The 19780-nt window shown below is 39.1% G+C and overlaps 1 protein-coding gene and 1 long non-coding RNA gene across 3 annotated transcripts in view; one reads left to right on the forward strand and one right to left on the reverse strand.

Annotated features, from left to right (window-relative positions):
* Nucleotides 1–18938, reverse strand: LOC138746177 (sodium-coupled neutral amino acid symporter 2-like). 2 transcript variants are annotated; one of them, XM_069904153.1, is made up of 16 exons: nucleotides 18669–18938; nucleotides 17891–18071; nucleotides 17626–17704; nucleotides 17430–17545; nucleotides 14904–14977; nucleotides 14719–14811; nucleotides 14495–14576; nucleotides 12090–12172; nucleotides 11475–11533; nucleotides 10181–10381; nucleotides 9907–9986; nucleotides 8719–8819; nucleotides 7392–7516; nucleotides 4209–4353; nucleotides 4006–4103; nucleotides 1–3279 (listed from the first exon to the last, which is right to left on the reverse strand). In XM_069904153.1, the coding sequence occupies exons 2-16, from the start codon at nucleotides 17992–17994 to the stop codon at nucleotides 3178–3180; spliced, it is 1542 nt and encodes a 513-aa protein (XP_069760254.1). In that variant the 5' UTR covers nucleotides 17995–18071; nucleotides 18669–18938; the 3' UTR covers nucleotides 1–3177. The 2 variants fall into 2 exon arrangements, with proteins under 2 accessions (XP_069760254.1, XP_069760253.1); XM_069904152.1 differs by having other exon boundaries at nucleotides 18638–18938.
* LOC138746178 (uncharacterized) overlaps nucleotides 17806–19780 on the forward strand; it is a 145478-nt gene continuing 143503 nt past the window's right edge. Inside the window, exon 1 of the long non-coding RNA XR_011346744.1 lies at nucleotides 17806–19039. This is a non-coding gene — a long non-coding RNA (uncharacterized lncRNA). The remainder of the gene's footprint in view (nucleotides 19040–19780) is intronic.

Raw genomic sequence — 19780 nt, forward strand, 5'->3', positions numbered from 1 at the left:
TTGTTTTAAGAGTAACTTTATTTACAAAATGTACAATTACACAATGGGTGTTTCATTGAAACAAGAGTGTAGCATTGTTAATAAATGCACTCCTTGCTAACAACCAAATCCCTCCATCCAAATTGTCAGCCTTTCACAGTTAACGGTATAGAAATATACATACATGATAACTTTTATGTAATGTCACGGAAAGCCTTTAAGTAATGTCAGAAAAATACAGCAACATGAAGGTATTCCATCCATATTAATTAAAAGGATATGCTAAAGGAAGTAGTCATGCTTTGTAAGCTTTCTGTACTGCATGCTTTCACTGGTACAAATATTTAGAGTGAATTATGCAAGCAGTATCAATGCACAAGCTTATTCTTAAAGGTTCTGGTGATTGTCTTTGAAACATGAACTTCAGTCGTAAGTAATTGTTCCAAAAAAGCGATTTCAATGTTATAATTGTTTTGCAATTTTACAAACTGCAATGGTTCAAAATTCTTAAAATATAACTTTTTTATTAATTAACAAAATTTGCATCAAATTAAATATGGATTCAAGGTTGAACAACTGAGGTTCTGTTTGACAGCAACAACCAGCAATCCAGAACTGACGAATGTTCAGTCACTCAGTACAAACAATTACATTGTGCCAGTTCATTTACTGGTTTGCCAATGTCACACCGTTTTAGCGCTTGATTTTTATGTTACACAAGTTATATTGTACAAAGTAAACACAAAGCACTGAAACAGAGTTCCTACCAGTAGTCAGCAAAAAGTTCTTCAAGCAGCCATTGTTGCAGCTTTTACCTGTGACATTAAAGAGTCCAGGAATAGTCACAGAAGGAGTTAAAGGAACAATAATACCTCTTAAATATCGACAATGTATTTACAAATAATTCAAGATTATTTACATTTATTTACATAGTCATAAATATGTTAAATTATACAGATTTCCTCTGGTCAATAATTCCATGATGAACAGCAAATTAAAAAAAAATTCCAGCAGGCTGAACTGCCATATGAAGTACACTTTGCAAGTTTTCTTTCAAAGCAAATGGGGACAGCAGAGTAAATAACGCTTCATGGAGGCGGGGGGGGGGGGGGGTAAAAAAAAAAAATCAGTGGATTGATACACAAATACTGAATACAGTACAAACTACTTTTAAAGCAATGCCATATTTTTCCTTTTAGATCCCCTTTTCGCAAACCTGTTGTCCTACTTCACAACTTGTCACAGACAACTGGCAAAAGCATTGGAAAAAAAGTGCTCCGCAACAGATGGCCAAGGGACACAAAGGAAATGGTTTAAGTGTTTTTTTTTAAAAAAGCTTTGTTAATTTTTTTAAAAAAGTGCCAGACTGAACCTGAATGTTAATTCAGACTGTTAATTTCAATCACACAAATTCAACTCCCAACTGCTGCTTGGCTTCAGACCTGTGTGTTATACAGAGGGGACAATGTAACGTTCTGCTCATGAACCATCACAATTGCTTTTGGTGAAGCATTCAATGCAGCCACTTTTAAGTGTCCTACTGATACTTCTTAGCAGAAAGCTGTTCTGCAAAAAAAAAAACCCACCAAAAATACACACTCTTCTGTTCACATTGCACATTCAAATTAGGCTTCGTGAAGTGGAACAGCAAATTTCAACAAATGCCACCACTGTAATCAACACATGGTACAAAATGTTTCAAAAAGTGTAAAATCTACTTCAATTGGCTCATTAACTATGATATGGATCCTTGATGCCAATATTCTCATTGATCATTCATCACTAAAACAAATTATGAGACAAAAAAATCCAGCTTCAAAGAAATACTTGAAGTGTGCCAAATTATTTGACAAGACAGTTACGTTTAGTGTGAAATCTAAATTAAGAGACATACAGCATGGAACACAGAATCCTCCATTAATTCCATCTTAATTCCACTCCCTGAATCTACTTCTCACCTGCACTCTGGGAACAATTTAGAGGCGAAAAGACCTGCTAACCTGCACATCTTTTGGTATGCGGGGTAAAAAAAAAAGGAGCACTTAGAGGAAATCCACCGAGTCACGGGGAGACCATGCAAACGCTACACAGGCAATAGTCAAGGTCATGACGGAACCCAGGCCTCTGGAACTGTGAGGCATCACTGCTGACATCCAATTATTGATGGCAGAGACAAACTGAGCAAATGATGGAAGGTGTAAGAAGCTTTATTTTCACCTTCTGTTCCCCTTGCTCTAGAGGAACTGAACATTGGTGGTCACAATTAGACAAGCATCAAATCCCCCCCCACCCCATATCACTTTTTTTCCCCCCTAGATGAACCAAGTCTATATTGGGATAAGGGGCATCAGAGCCAAATCTGACCATTAACATGCAGATACAAAGGGACCAACTGGTTCTATTCACCGGCCTAGCATGTGATGGCCAATTGCAACTCAAGCTCAGGAATTCCAGGTAAAGTTAATCTCTGCTCTGCATGGTTTATTTACTTCACTAAATAAAGTTTCCTTTACCCAAAATAGACAAAAATATTTTTAACATTTCAAATCAAAAGCTTATTACAGAACAAAAACATGGAATCAGGCCCGATTAAGCCTAGCAGACCATGATGCTTATCCAAGCTATTCTTTTCATAAAAGTTGGGGTATTTTAGATCAGAAACATTCCCTATTTTCTTGTCTGTCAATATGTTTTTGTTCAAAAAAAACCCAGGAGAATGCCTAACTCTCAAATAAAAAAATGCTGCATTAAAATTAAATAATCAAGTCCACGTCCACAAGATTTTTGTTTAAAAAAGGTCAAAAAATACTGAACGTCTCCATGCTATCTTTTTAATTTATTAAATATACAACAAAATATATGTTCACATCCTAGGGAATTCAGGTTCAGTATCTACAAAGACAATTTTCTCAGGGTTTATAATGTTTTGTTCCACCACATACATGGCCTTATAAATACATATTGTACACCAATCAGTCCATTTTCTTGGAATGATATTACTGCCTGGATCCACATTACTCAATAATTAATTACCATATAAATAGTTAAATCTTTTGGAGAAATATTCCTAATTTATAGGAAGACAGCAAACATGAATGCCTCGGAAGATTGAAGGTGGGGTAAATAAATATAATTATTGTTCTTCAGAAGAATGGTTCTTTCCGTTCAGTTGAGTATGTGGTTAACTTCTGCAGCAGTTTAATGGGCGTCATTTTTTGATGCATTGTGGACCCAGTCGAGAACGATGAGTGTCATGCTTCCAAACATAACAAATATGCCGCTGATCAAGAAAATTAATGCCTGGAAGGGAAAAGAAAACTTGTTAAAACTTTATTTCTTTCCATATGATTTAAAGAGACACGTTTTGTAAAACATGCTGTTCCAATAGCTGGTGCACCCAATAGGGCAGCATAGTGGTGAATACAATGTTGTTAAAACATCAGTGGCCCAGGTTTAAATCCGGCGTGATCTGCAAGGAGTTTGTATGTTCTCTCTGTGTCTGTATGGGTTTCCTCCCACCCTTCAAAATGTAGGTCAATTGGGTGTAATTGGACAGCATGGGCTTGTGGGCCAAAAGGGCCTGTTACCATGATGTATGTCTAAATTTTAAAAAATTAATTTGGAACCACTTAAAAAATATATTAAAGTCACTTAAGGATGCTTGAAATAAACAAGATTCCTCATTTGAAAATTTCCTTTCCAAGTGTACTTGTGAAATTAGCTGAAGAGATTTAACCTTGGCAGGGGAGTACCAATGGACTCCCACTTTACAGCCCGCTTGTATACCTTTTCAATGACATGCCATTATTTCCAGCATCTTTTATACAAGAGCAGCTGTAAAATCCAACTGGACCCTTTGTACATAGAAAAATATAAATCATGCACCAAATAATTGTTGTACATTAAGTTAAATAAAACAAAAATAATCTTGGGGGGTATCCCAGTGTCTCAATGAATGAGATGGAAATAAGTTTGTCCTTATCAATGTTTTATTTGTTGAACTTCAAAATGAGGTTTTCCACATACCCCAATCTTCTGCATTGATTTCACTGGCTCTTTCTTTACAAGTTTGAGGTAAAATGCAGATGGCAGGATAAAGATCAACATAGCAGCGGCAGAGGAACCTAAAGAAAGATGGAAGAAAAGTAGGTGAATTTGCATTCAGTCCCATCCTTTTGTTTTACAAGCACAGGTATTAAAGGAAATGCTTATTTTATATACTTTCTTACCTATAAAGCCAAAGATATCACGGATGGTAGGAACAAAGATGACCAGGCAGTTAATGCAGCATAGAATTACAACAGTGATAATCGTGTGACGTATCCAGTTAAATCCTTTACTGGGGAAAAGCAGCTGTTGAACTGAGGTACGAATCTAAGGAAAGAAATGAATATTATTTCACACTGTTCATTCACCACATTTATTAAAGCACTAACAAATGGAGATACATTAAAATCCCTGAATTCAAGCAACTGGCAAAAAAAATTAAATTGTGGAAAATAAATAGGCAAAAAAATACTGGTTTAAAATTGGTGGCTCCTCGGCCAGCGGTTTGCTCGCCAATATGGAATACACAATCTCAAACAACCGGCATATTTACTTATTCGGCATCTACCAATCCTCATGGATGCCAGATACCTGGGGCTTTACTGTAGTAAACAATGCCACCAAGTAATAGTAGATGGACAAGACAAAACTGGTCATGTGAGGTACTTCTTTAATGATAAATAAGAACTCAAGATAGAGATAATATAATAGACTTAATCACATCACATTTCCTGATGTTCAACAGATGTTAAGCCACAAAGAGGCAGCCTTAAAAATAAAAGAATCCTAATGATACAACATTTTTTTTCTCAAGCTGGGACTGAGAAACACATAACAAGGACAGTCTCCCTCCTAACCCAAGCTATATTACAGTTAAGTGTATCAAAAATAAAACCAAATAGGAGATTTAAGAATATGGTTTCTGAAAGCAGGTGCAGCAAGTAGTCAAAGTGATAAAAGGAATTTTGGTCTGTACTGTGATGGGGCGAGATTTCAGAAATAGGAAGTAGTTTTACACTTGTTGCGGGTATTGGAAAGGCATCTAGAATATTATGCACGGTTATGGTCCCCTCAGCAGCATTGGGTCCAAAAGAAAGGCTAATTCCTGGAAAAATAGTTTTGTTCTATCATTATAGACCAGAGGTGGGAAACCTTTTACCATGGGTTGGATGGTGTGTCAGCGGTTGTACCGTAGGCTACACTGATGCTACCATAAAGGAAATTAAAAAAAGATGAATCAAAATAAACGCTGACAAGGAGGTCTTGCGAAAACTGGCCTTGGTGGCCACCATGTTGTATGTCGGGAGAGGGGGGGGCAGTGGGCAGGGAGTGGTGGCAGCACTGACGTGGTAGGGTGTCAGGTGAATGGACAGTAAGTGGCGCATACCTGTCCTTGTATCGCCAGGCCGGGTGCACATAGTACTTATGCATTGGGTTGTGGGCTGGATAAATTTGGATCCAGCCTGCAGGCTTTAGGTTGCCCACCCCTTTTAGACTAAAGAAGTTGTGTCTGTATTCTTTGGAGTTTAGAAGAATGAGGTGTGATCTCAACACAAGATCCCAAGGGTAGGCATTGGGATATTTGCACTAATGCGAGTGTCAAATGAGGTTACATAGATACAAAGGGAGGTCATTTCAATCCATGAGGGGAAATTTCTTGTCACAGAAGGTGAGGAATCTGTGGAATTTTCTAACCCGGAGGGTCGTGGATGCTGGGACATCAAAAGAATTTAAAGTAGAGTCAGGTGAATTTTTGAAATATTCAGGATTTGTGGATAATGAGGAACTGGCACAGGAGAGGAGGCCAAGACCAGATCAGTCCGGATCATATACAGTGGTGAACAATGATGGGCGCCTTGTGGGATCTTTCGGTACCTTTTTTGTACTCTTACAAAGCAGGAAAATCCATTTATTTCCCAGCATGATGATCTTACATGTTGAAATGATTATCCATAAAAATATTAAATGACTATTTCTCTCATTTGACATTATCAATGTTCCATTTTGCAATGAAACTTAATTCTTTTGTAGTTCTACTCATACATTGGATTTTATTTCTGTGAATGACAGACATTTGGAAGAAAAGCACAAAATTAATAGAGTGTGATTTCCCATGGGAAGACATTTTCTTCATGAGAGTAAAAAAAAGCATTTAAATGCTTAATTGGTCTTCAATTCAGATAAGGAATGAAAAATAAACCAGGCAATAGAACTTTATCTGTATTTGATTTTTGATTCAAAATAATAGAACAATCTAACAGGTTTATAGTTTTTGATTTATTGAAATAATGTGACGGATTGTACAGTATAACTAATTATCTAAATTTGGATTCTCTGAAATCTTCCTTTATCTGAAATTTAAAAAATTTTCTTGGATAACTGAGGATATCTGAAACAAATCAGAAATCCTCATTTATGTGAAATTTTTTCCCCCCTCAGAGTCAAACTGACCTCACAGGCTGAAAAAAATTCACCCGACATGAAATTAGATCGATGATTATCCTCGTTTCAGGTAACTCCCTCCCCTCTCTTTCCATTTCTTTGTTACCTTCCCCTATCGACTTTTCTCTCCAACTCTCCCTTTCAAATTTTGCGCCACTGTCTCCCAGCCGCAAGCGGTCGGTAGAATCCCTTGTCCTGGCGTCATCAAGGCAAATGGCCTCTCGGCAGCAGTGGGGCCTCATGGGGAATGGCCGCCAGCATTATTTTGGTGAGAATTAAATGTTATTTTAATGCTTAAAAGGCCTTGTTGTTTGTTGTAAGTGATTTGCTGTTTTTTGTAAAAAAAAATTACTTTTTATCTGACATAGGCCAGGTCCCGACCATTTCAGATAATTGGAATTGTACTGTGTGGTGATGCACCACTGTATGCTGTTACTGGCCCTGTGTATATGTTTGGTTCATATGGATGGCTAGCCCACCTTCCCTTGGTGACTGCACCCACTGGAATCTCCTAATAAAAGCAGTAAGCCCAGTCCCTCTCTCAGTACGAGTCCTGGGATCGGGCCAGAACATGAGCATGGTTCAAGTCTTATGGTATTAAAGCCGGTTGTCCTGCAACTTCAGTCCTTTGTATTATTGATAGTGTATCAAACTGTATTAGACTAAAGCATGAACTAACATCATGTGGATCTCTGCACTATGAAAAATGCTTATGAAGATAAAGAAAGCAGAGATAAAGTACTGATAGTAATTTGTCCTTGTTTTTAAAATCAAAAACTTGATTAAACTTCCCCAAAACCAAATTTGGGGAGCAGAGTGCCACGCACACAAGCTACAAAAAGGCAGACCCTTAGCATATGTAAATGAGGATAGCTATCTACTCTGACATCGGTTTCTTCATACGGAGCTTACTTACTACTTACTGGAAAAAGAACAACTGGAACGGTCAGTGTAACAGCCATCAGTACTGCCAGACGAACAATGAGGAGAACAGTATCAAATCGGTACACCTTTGAGTATGTGTGAAGTAGCTCTGGCTCAACCTCACCTGCAGAAGATGAAAAGATCAAGTTATTAGGAGTTTTCTTTTAAATGCAAAATGAAAGAAAATACTTCAGTGTAAAATTCTGAAAAGTCTCTCATTATCTTCTGTTAAACTGGAGTTCCGCATATACTCGTGTAAAAGTCAAATTTTGTAGACCATTTTTAAGTGTTAAATTTATGGCATCGATTATTACATGGATACTACTTTTGACCGTGGTAAGTACCTGCGGTGTCGGGAGATCCAATGGGTGGGCGGCTGAGGTGTGAATCAGGAATCGGAGTTCAAGTTGTTGGGAGCTCCGATGGATGAGCGGCCAGGACTGGGTGAGAAATTGGCTTTCGAGTCATCAGGAACTTCGAGAGTTTGTGACTCAAGTGTTGGGAGCTCTAGCCTGCAAGTATCCAGGGCAGAGATGAGAGACTAGGGTCGACTTTTACGCAAGATACTTGGAAAATTCCAGACTTTTTGGCCAAAAAAATTGGAGGTTTACTTTTACATGAGCATATATGATAATTAACGGGCATTAAGAAAAATAGTTCTGTTGAAGGATCAATGAATTGTAACTTCATCTCTTTCTCTCTCCCCTCAAATATTGCAAATCCTGCTCAGTATTCCCAAACGACCTCTTTTTGTTTCACAATTTCTGCATTTGCAAATAGTTTTTCATTTCACTTAAGGATAATTTCCTGGTTCCTCTAAGTCTTGCTGCCATTTTTCACATCTGCCCAAGAAACCAGATTGATTTTCATTTTAAAAAAAAATCTCGAAAAAATTAAATAGGTGGAACACTTCAGTTAATCAGCTTGTACTTCAACTTTTTAATCCACAGCTTTCTGACTCAGAGGAAAAGTTTTTCCAACTGAGCCATAGTACACATCTGAAGTATTAATCATTATTTATGAAACCATAAAATATCATTATTGAATTTTATGTGTCAGACTTTTAGGATACCTAAATCTTGTGGAATTTCATTTTTTTTTCCTGAAACTATAAACTGATTCTTCTTAAATAAAACAAAATAGTTTTGAAGATGATATAGCTGGAATGAATCAAGGGGTTAAAGACTTAAGCACTATCTTTACATGAAATAGCTATTTAATCGAGCCAATACTTTCATGCCTAGGGAACTGTACAAGGGAAGATGCCAGTTCTTCAGAGCAAACGACTGAAGGATGAAAAGGAAGACAATGTTAAGAGGAACTCACCAAGGAAGGTCATGTAACCAAAAAGAGCAGCCAACAGGTACATAATAAATATAAAAAGGAACGAGACGTTGGAAACTCTCTGCATTTTCTTGCGAGATCGGCTAAAAGAGAAAATATTTTAAATTCATTCCAGTTCACTTAATGCTCACTAAACAAAAAGATAGCTATTAAATGCACCACAGACCATTTCAATAATTGATGAGAAAATCACCATACATTTTCAAGTTTCTGCTTCAGATTGTGACACTGAATATTTTCGTCGAGGAAATCAGTAGGAGCATCACATTTCTAGTGACCGTACTTTTGATGTGGGAGAACAGAATGTGTTTTCACTCCTGGAACCCAGTGTTAGCATCAGATGACAGACAGAAGCAGATGTCCTAACCTGCTCCATGATATGCTTTAATACCAACTGAGGACATATTCTACTCTCATTACCAGGTGTCTCTAACTCATTTAATCTGTGGGCCAATGCAGTCCATGAACTGGATCAGAATGTCCCCAATTATTTAATGGAGAATGCTTTGTTTGAATCAAAAGAGATCCCAACAGGAGCAAGATGAAGGAGATGCTTGTGGACCTTACAAGGACCAGGAACAGCCACCCTCTATTGCACAACAGTAACTCTGTAGGGAGAGGACCAAGTTCCTTGGAGTTCAATTAACTAGTGACCCATCATGGACACACATCTCCTCATTTGTCTGAAAGGTGCAAGAGTGACCGCAATTCCTGAGAAGTCTGAAGTGTGCAAGGCGACCGGCCACCATCATGTCAGCCTTCGACAGGAGCTCCAGCGAGAGCATCCTGGCCAGCTGCATCACAGCGTGGTACGGTTGCTAGAGGGCATTTAAAATCATGGAGGACCCCTTCCACCCCGCAGCTGCTTCCGGCAGGAAAGAGATGCAGGAGGATCAGAGCCAGAGCCACCAGGCTGAGAAACAGCTTCTTCCCACAGGCAGAGAGACTGTTGAACAAGCAAAGGAACCACTCACACTGACCATCAAAATTACAAAACTACTTATTTGTATATATGAATATACACATCCTGCATATGTATCATTTGACAGCGGATTTTGAACTGGAAAATGCTGTTTCGTCAGATTGTACTTGTGCAATCCAATGACAATAAAAACTTAACCAATTCCAGAAGTCCTCAGTGAAATCCAATTTTAAAAAAGGGGCTCTTACTCTTTGAGTTCTTCATAGATGGGAAGCACAGCAGGATGACACACAAATGCAAAGGTCAGAATTGGTACAGCATAGACAGTCTGAAATACAAAAGGAACTTCTCAATGATCAATATCAACATTTTACAGAACCATTCCAAAGCAGGAGCATAAATAACTATCTCATAAAGTTCAGCCATTGGAGAAGTTTCTCTTCCAACTCAACAGTTAAAATATTTGATATCATTAGTTTTTGTTGATGTTCAAGCATATTATTACAATGGATTCATTCTCACCTGTGAATTGAAAACAAAGTACTGTGGCTTACAGATGTCCTCGTCCGTTGCATTGGGAGCTAAACTGGGCTCTGATACGGCGGTGATGGCATCATAAGCCGATGTTGCAGTCATCATTATGGTCATATTCAGTGTGGCGTTCCCTAGCTCCTGATCCAGAAAGGGTAATGGACAAGGAATCTGAGTGTGCTTGTGAATTACCTACAAGTAATTGTAACGTGAAAAATTATGATCAAGAAAAATAAAAATGGAGAGTGCCGTTAAACAGGAAGCACATTCTTAAAAGTTAGAAGACACATTATAATGTACAAATCTCCTGCCCCACAAGTGCCAGTGACGATCAGAGACTGCATGGCCCAAGTGGCATGTTCACCGGAAAGTATGCAAGTGACTTTACCAGAATGTGCCAAGAGAGCTGCTATAACTGACCTGAATCTGACACAACAATGGTAATTGTTTCCAGTCTTATGAGAATGATGCATGTTCCCATTAGCTAACAACCAGAACAAACTCCTTCCTATCCCAGATTCACACAAGACCAGTCAGTCCCTCATCACTGAGTCCCACAGGCTGGAACTCAACCTAGCACATTCTGGAAGTAACCCCCGCCCATATCTCAGTCACATGGAGGCTGAGCAACAAATTTTCAATGGTCAGGGCACTAAGACCCATATCCCACCAAGGTTTTTTTTAAAAAAAAAATTGTTTGGCAGCAATGCTCTTGACCAAAAAAAAACCAAAAAATAAACTGTTGTTAATTGTGTTAAATAATGGATGGAAATGGTCACATAAATCATATCCAATGTTATTCACTGGTTTAGCATTGTTTAATCACATTAACATTCAGAACACAAAATCTCCACATCTGCTCTATTAGTCATCTCAGCTGACAAAAAAGTGATGCATCAGGGTACGTTAATCTGGCTTTGGTCCTCCTCTAGAGAATCACTGGGTTAAGCGGCTGGAGAACCACTTGGGTGCATTGAAGGGAGATGATATCTGGTCTCGCAAAGGAGGGAAAACCTCAAATGTGGCAATTCATGGGCTAACGCCTCCTCCCACTTCATTAAGCAATAGAGGACAATGAGCATATAATCAAAACCAGTAAGATTCTTTGAAGAATTTCTGTCACTCAATAAATGCACTCAAGTTCTGACAATAAACTCACTCTACAGATGCACCAAAAATGTGGCGAGCTACGGCCACACAGGGACATAAAATACCCACAACTTTCAATACTTTTATTGTAAATCTTTTATAACTTTTAGCAATACAAATTCAATTTCATACTTACAACTATTAGAAAGAAAAGCATGCAGAGGAGAGACAGTCCACTAGTATAGCCCAAGTAACCTGAAAAATAAGAATAAATTCATCGGCATCAGCCACACCCTTCCAGTATTTTCCAGTTGACGATCTAATGTCAACATTGGAACAGGTGCATCAAGACATTTTCAAGTGTTGCTATATATTTGCACAAGGAGGAAACATGCTCAGTCTACCTTAATACAACCATAATCCATATAGTCGTACAACATCGAATAGATGAAAGCAGGTCTGTAAAATGCTGATTGATAATATCAATGTTATCAATGGGCAATTCTGGAACACATTATACCGTATTAATGCTAGTGTAGCATCAAGATCAAGTTACAATAGAGGGCAGTACAAGGAGATGGGAAGATCTGAATGGACATGACACGCACTCTGCAATTTCCGGATGAATCTCCAGTAGCAGTACTGGCTCTTTAAAAAAAAAAATTATAGCATATTGAATCAAAACAAAGGGGGATTTAGGGTCTCAAACGATAATTTGGGTGGAAAGCTGAAATTTCAAGGCAAATGACTTTGAAATAAAAATGTTAAAGAATATTCTCATTGTCATCTGATTTCAGGGTTAACAGCTTACCTAAATTCTTCAGTAGGGATAAAGGAAGAATGATGATAAAAGACACCAAAAGGACCAAGTAGTCACCATTCAGGTACCACTCTCTGGAAAAAAAAAACAATTGCTATCAGTGTTTATTTAACAATTGAAATTTCTCGACAATTAAACATCTTGCTTGCAAGCAGGCACTTATGGGACAATTTGAGAATTGCTTGGAGGCTGAAGTTGATCTTGGGATTTAAATTCCATCATGATTAGATTTCTCCAGAATTCCAAGAAAGGAAAAGCATTGGAACACGGAACCAGTTACCACCAAATTGCAGGTTTACCCCAAACAATTTGGAACAAGATAAAACCGGTCCGTCTATCCCACTCATGACACCCGAGGCCAAATGGAACAAGCTGGGAAAACAAAGTGTAACCGCTCCTGATGGAACTGAAAGACTCCAGTATCTTTACTCTGTCTCAGTAGACCACATAGCCCTCATTTCTACTTGCATCTTATTATTAAAATATACCGTGAATACTTCAACATAGAGTTACAAAGTTGTAGCGAAACCAGAATCATCTGGTTAATTCTAATATATGCCTGGAAAGTGAATGTTTAATAAAAATCCCATAAAAACTGCTTCATTGATTTAAGTTGACAAGTTCATCCAAAGTAGCACATTTTATTTAACAGCAAAGGACACCTGGAAAGACAGGTTTTATGATGGGTTAAGATCAAAGGATTGCATTGCTCAAGACTTGTAGCTAGTGCAGCATTGTATACACTTGAATTATATACTTTCACTCCCTATGTGTTAATTTAAAATCAGATATTTAATATTATTGGAGCTGTTATAATATTATATTATAATGTTTCTACATTATAAAAAGTGGAAGGGTTAAAGTCTTCTTATATTCAGAGATTAATTTCTAATTATTTTGCTACTGGTAGACACAACTGTTACCTTCATAAATAAAACAAGCAATTCCTACAAAAAGAGTTGTGAATTTTTAAATCTCTAGGCAATTTTTATGCCTGTATAGGTTGTGCATCACATCTGCTCCACAATAGCCATACAGTATTTCACCAATCTAAATTCCTTCATCTTAAAAACTGACCAACTGGCTGTCACCAAATCTTTTGTTTGTAAACATTCCTTTAACCCCCCCCCCCCCTTCTAAGAAAACAATGACCAGGCCTCTCCCAGCCTCGGCTGCATTATTACTCAAGGTCATCTTCAAAGGCCGTTAAATACACCAGCTTATTTGAGCTGTCATATAAGTTATACTCCTGTTAGTTTGGAGATTTTGTCAACTGATTCATTCATTGTTGTGGCCGACTACATCAAATAACTTTGAAGTAAAATGTATTTAGAGAACTCTTTGTCACCTTTGTAAACGGGTGAAGGTTGGAAAAAGAGATTTATGAATAAGATGAAAAGTGATCAATTTAATAAAACTTTTCAATCTCCCTACTATTGGAAGCATCTCTGCTTTAAAAAGCAATTATTCAAAGCTAAACAAAATCTTCAATTCTACACTTGGTTTTATCTTTTTTTGAAATATCCAGTAATTGGATGATGCCACATCGTAGAAGCTTTGGAAACTCCACTAAGAACAAGAGGACACTTTTCAAGTGATTTTCACAATCATAATTCCACTTCCCCATTCGATAACCACATATTGGTTAAATCATTAGTAATTTTTCAATGGCTGTTTGCATTGCAAAATGTCTTGCAGTTTGATGATACAGATTAGATTTTGAAATCAGTCAAGTCAATTAGAAAACCTCTTCAGTACAGAGGGCTCAAAATGGCATCGGGACTTGTCTGAGAAAAGTTGGCACCAATTAGGTTGATGAACTGTTGCTGAGTAACAGAGTCTAAAGCAGGAACATGAACCTGACAATTAATTAAATGACAAATCATTCGAGAGGGTTAAATAAAGGCAATGAAAGGTAGGATTAAGTTGAAGAAGAAAAAAACCCCACACTTCTTTTAACATACAAGAATACTTTAAATTTCAAAGAGAATCTTTCCACAGAGAGTTGAGTAAATTTTCAGTCAGTAAGGTTTAGTGAAAGAAAGCGCAAATATTCATGTGCACTAGAATGGACAGCTCAACTTTTTCCATGAATCAAATGGTGAACATCATGAAAACATGCCAATTTTACACCACTCTGTATCACCAAGAGGCTTTGCAGCCACTGTCACAAAGCAGGCTTCTGCAATGGATTCAGAACAGGTCTAAATAGTGCCACTTTGCATTTTCATCCAAACCTGTATGTTTTTTTTTTAAAGTCACCACATGTGATGCAAAATCTTCCACAGAGGAGATCATCAATATATGGGGAGATTTTGAAAGAGACATGTTTCTGCAATTTAAAAAAAATAACTGGCACAGTTTTAGCAACATTATGCCCTTTTAATTCAACATACCCAGTTGTTTCTTCAAGTCCAAGGAAAGCTTGAATAACAATTGGTAGTTCATATTTCACTATGTAGAGGTAGCTTGATGTCGCTGCAGAAAGAAACGGGGCAGGGCAAAATCATAACAAGTTAGACTCTCTACATCCTGATGCTTCATCTAACAGTCTTCACATTGAAATAAGTAAATGGTAAAGGAGGAAAATATACTTTTAAATAGTGCAGAATTTTATTACCTCCAAAATTTTGCATTGTGATTGAAAATGACGCTGCCAATTTCCCAGGCAACCCAAATGCTCTCAGTCCCAGCTGTTCGTAGACCAGTGAACCTAGCACATTTTAACAAATTTCATATGAGAAAATGTTTCATTTCAATTCATGGATTAAAACATGCACTTAAACAGAGCAGCTTGTTCGTTACCTCCTTCCTTTGCTGTCTTCAGCAAGAGATGTATAGAATATAATGAAAATACTGATACAGCACTCAAAAGGATCCTGGAAAAATATAAAAAGGCCACATTGCTGTTAAATGATGCTTTAGAATAAAGAGCAAATTTTCTTTCCCTAATGTTTGTAATATAATTTACATTAAAATCAAATTACCTGACTGCAACATTAACAAGTATACCTTTAGCTGTAAGGAAATTAAATGACTGTAAACTGTCATCTTTTTGCTTTAAAAACAAATTGGCTAAGTAGTTAAACATTTTCAGAACGTAAAATGTTAAACTTCAGTTGAGAGTTAGGGGGCAGAAGTTTAGAGGAAATATGGGGGTGGGGGGATGGGAGGAAATAAAAGACTTCTTTACTCAGAGATTGGTGGGTGTGTAGAACGAACTTCCAGACAAAGTGGCAGAGGCAGGCTTGATATTATTAGCATTTAAGAAGTTATATATGGACTGGAAGAAATGGAGGGTTACGGGTTGAGTGTAGGCCAGTGGGGTGAGGTGGGAGAAAGTGTTCAGGGTGGACTAGAAGGGCCAAGTTGGCCCGTTTCTATGCTGTAATTGTTGTAGGGTTATATGTGGTTCAGGTTGAAAAAAAGTACTGTAAGCTAGGTTTTCTCTTAAGTTGTTAAAATGTCCTCAAAAATAGGATAGACCACTATTTCAGACTTCCAAATGCACTGATTTTGATTTGAAATTGTAGGCTGCACTCAACTTGCTGAAGTGATATTTTGTTTCACTTAACTTCACTGTGTCGTTTACTGATTGGGTGCAGCACTGATCATTCACGCTTCAAATGACACTTCCTTCACAATCTTTCCTTGTTTCTGCTCTTCTTCAGAGCTAAGCTAAATCAAGTAATCCTGCACGTATCCAATTTTGTATCTAGACGATAATCCAAACTCCATTTCCATGCATGCAATTTTTTTCCCCTCCTTTGTAAGGCAACTATGTACATCACACCAAGATTCCTTGCTTTCTCAGATCCCTTGAGGGAATAAAATTTCAGCAAATCCCAATGCAGAACTTATAAAACACCTATCTACCTCGTTCACTGATTCATTTCATCTTAAATCTATGATATTTTTTTCTACTCTGGCTGCAATTGGACCATACAGCATTGTGTTATTAAAATGGAATCACATATAGAGAAAACCATAGATTTAGGATGCAATAATATTAATAAGAACATGCAAGTAGATTTGCATTTATTTTACTTTTATTCTTGTATTTCAAAAGCAGGCCTTTATGTTCTTTTGATCTGACATCTCTGCAATGTTAGAACACTTTCCTATTGTTTGATTGAACACAGATATTATCACTAACCTTTGTCACTTTCACCGATGACTCAGTCTATTACGTGAATTATCGACTTTGTTGCTATGTGGGTATGATTAGACTTATTGGAATAATAACCCTATTTACTCAGTTAGTCACAAGATTATTTGCCTTAAACTAAAAGGAATGTTTTTTTTTCCCCATTCACCAAAAAAAAAGCAATGATTCTTAACTATGCAGTTGCTCCAGGCTGAGCATTTTATATGCTTCTTGGTTGGAAATTGGGTTAGATGGAAGTAATTCTGAATCATCTCCCTGCAGTCCAAGCAGTATATGAGGCACACTGATGCCTTAGAAAGACATTAAATAAATCACACAATGCCTGTATAGGTTCTAGGTTGGTGTTGTGCATCAACATAGCCATACAGTATTTCACCAATCTAAATTCCTTCATCTTAAAAAATGACCAACTGGCTGTCACCAAATCTTTTGTTTGTAAACATTCCTTTAACGCCACCCCCACCTCCTTCTAAGAAAACAATGACAAGGCCTCTCCCAGCCTCGTCTGCGTTATTACTCAAGGTCATCTTCAAACCATGACAAAAAGAGAACAGATGGAAACCATCCTCATGCCCAAAAATGAATGATTCATCTTAAGCAGATTGAATCAGCCTATTCCTCACAACACATCATTATGCCAGCAAGTCCTGTTCCTGTTAAGACTCATTTTCGGTGGGGGGGGGGGGGGTTGGGAATAATTAAAGCAATCCAACCTACAGAGAGAATATTAAAGTAATAGAAAGGAAAATGTATATCTTATCTTTCTCACGTGCTAAAACAAAGGTGCAGTTTTCACAATTACAGCTGCCAGCCCTGCTAATAGCATGCAAGTTTTAAAACCAGATGTTCTACCCGAGTTCCATCTACTGAAACCCGCATCCACAGATTTATCTGCAATAGTCAGCTGGGATGCCTAAACTGGTGTATTTTGAAAGTGTACAATTTAAAAAAAAAATCTACAACTGGAAAACCTGCTGAGGCTCCTCCCCCTCGGCATGTGACTAAACAGGAGGTGAAGAGCATATAGCAAAGGACCGCATTAGGTTCTGCTGCAGTCAGTGCTGCACTGCAGTGGCAGGAAGCTGGGGAACTGCATCTCAGGAAGCACGTGGGGCTTTTAATTTCCGACCCCCCCCCCCTCCCTGTATCTTTTCAACACTTACACAAAAAGTCCGATTCCAGTGTTAGCCATGGCATAAGCCAGTCCAAGAATACCACTGCCCATGATAGCATTGCTGAGGTTAAATGCAGAGATTCCAAATGAGGTATTTCCAGTCCTCTGGAGGAAGAAAAGGAGCAGATTATGAGAATTGCATTTTTTTAAAAAAATGCAGGTAATAAACAGCAGGGAGTACTTACATATTCTTCAAATTTCTTTTTCCCATAGTATAAATTTGGCAGGAAATTCTGACTTTCTGCATCGTTATCGATATATTGACTGCAACACAAAAAAAATTGCAACATTGTACAAAGCTGGACTATTCTGTTCTACTCAATGCCAGTCATTCATTTTGAATGGTTCAGCTCAGGAGTTCTTCATTCAACCATGTGATGTGGAAGAAGGGGACAAGCTGAGCATTTTATTCGATGAAACAAGCCCTGCTGCTGAGCACCTCGCCCTTACCTATTGATGGGAATCTTCTTAGCGGGAGGATATTCATGGCTGTTCGCGCTGCTCGTGTCGTCATCGGGGTTAATGTTAAACCTGTTCATCTCCGTTATGGTCATGGTCAGTCGGGCGCTCCTGCCTTGGTGTGGCTTGTGAAAGGCCGCCTGCGCCCCTTGCCAGAGAGATGCCCCTCTCCCTAAGGAAAGAGTGAAAGGTCAGTCGGCAGCCCACGGGCAGAACGTCCGCGAATCCTCCCACGTGATCCGCCGTGGGACTCGGCGACCAACGGAGCTGGAATGGAAAAACACCGGAGGGCGGCAATCTCGGTCTCTAATCGCCGCCACCGCAGACACCCCTGAACGCCTTCAGGGCAGCTCAACGTTTTAATACAAGGGGCGTCTTCGTAAACACGTTCAAATCGGATTAATGATCCCAGGGGTGGGTGGTGGGGGCATTGATGAGATTGCGCATTTTAGTCCATACTACACGCTTCCGAGGAAGAGGACCGAGCCAAACAGTTCCACCGCTCGCTGTCCGAGTCCCGCCAGGTTAGGGGGTGACATGGGAATCACGAATTGAATGGCATGCAATGGCGAGCGAAGCTTTGGTTCGCGCGGGGTTCCCATTATTTCACACATTGGTTACATTCGCATTTCGGCCCCGATCTCCTCCGCAAGACCGGCAACTCCGCCAAGAAGGCAGAGAATCGAGCTTGACTGTCTTTGGACGGAGATAATGGGTTGGACCGTCCGGACCACTCACCTCTCCCCCAAACGATAGATTCCAGACGTGCCTGCTTTGATTTAATCTCCAGTCCGATATTTGAAATAACAGATCGCTGCTGACGTCCAAAGGATGTAGATTTCAGTCGACCTCGATCTATTGCAAGAGGCTTGTCTGGCGAAGGCAGCGTGGTTTCAATGCTCGGCTTCCTATTGTATCGACACACGCGCGCGCGCGGAGAGAGATGGAGAATGTTTTAATGAAGCGAGATTGTATCCGAATGATTCACAGGACCATCCAACCTCTGCCACTCGAGGGTCTGTGTCGATTTGAACGGCGCCTTCAACTGATATAAGAGTGGAAACATTGCATCAGAAAAGGTGGAGCCTTTTCAACGCCCCCCCCCATTCGCTAGAACGGCGGTAGCGACCGCCTCCCATCGTAAGTCAAACCATTCTGGCTTCAATGTTTGTAAACAATGTATGTTTTATTTAAAATCTGATACAAATCGGACCGGGGCTCAGAAAGAGATGAATGTCAATGTTAGATACCAGCTCATCGCTGAACGTGGCGTTGGATTTGACGTCTCCGGGTCCGCCTGAGTATCTTTGAAGGGACGGTTCTTTGTCTTGGAACAGAAAGGGTCGTCCTTTCCACGGATCTCAGCCAGGGGGAGGGGGGTAGAAGGGTCTTGCAGTCGAGTGCAAAAGTCTGCGAAATACTCGAGAGATCACACTGAAGACAGGTTCTGTATTTTGTTCCCCCGAAATAACCATTGGATTCAGGAATCAGCAAAGCGAGGGGTTGGGCCGCCTGCAACTGGCTCCAAATGGGATCGCGGATCTCGCTCGGCTCCTGACTGCAAATGATCTTTTCAGTGAAATCCCCACCGAAGCAGCAGGTCTGTTGCGGGGATTGCGAGTTAAGGTTGTTTTATTTTTGCCTGACTCAAATGGGACCTGATCTTAACATTTTCCTTTCCATGAACCCGGGATCTGAATTCTTGCGTTATAATTCACTTCCCCGCCCCAAAACGTTACACATCGACTGGAGCATCTCATGCGTCATCATGTCACACAAGCCTGGCCACTCCTTAGAGTGATGCGGAACAAGCCCCGGCTCTGTGTGTGTGTGTGTGTTGGTGTGTGTGTGAGTGTATGTGTGTGTATTTGAGTGTGTGTG

Source organism: Narcine bancroftii, chromosome 11 (genome assembly GCF_036971445.1).
Source record: "Narcine bancroftii isolate sNarBan1 chromosome 11, sNarBan1.hap1, whole genome shotgun sequence".
NCBI classification, from domain to species: Eukaryota; Metazoa; Chordata; class Chondrichthyes; order Torpediniformes; family Narcinidae; genus Narcine; species Narcine bancroftii.

What these genes read in the sequence shown, in the direction of transcription:
- LOC138746177 (XM_069904153.1), bottom strand. Translation starts at nt 17,994, where the DNA reads ATGACCATAACGGAGATGAACAGGTTTAACATTAACCCCGATGACGAC. An exon ending in CACAATGCAAAATTTTGGAG is followed by an intron (nt 14,577 to 14,718) that starts GTAATAAAATTC and finishes TTCTTTCTGCAG; the next exon opens with CGACATCAAGCTACCTCTAC. An exon ending in TTCCAGTTGTTCTTTTTCCA is followed by an intron (nt 4,354 to 7,391) that starts GTAAGTAGTAAG and finishes TTCTTTCCTTAG; the next exon opens with ATTCGTACCTCAGTTCAACA.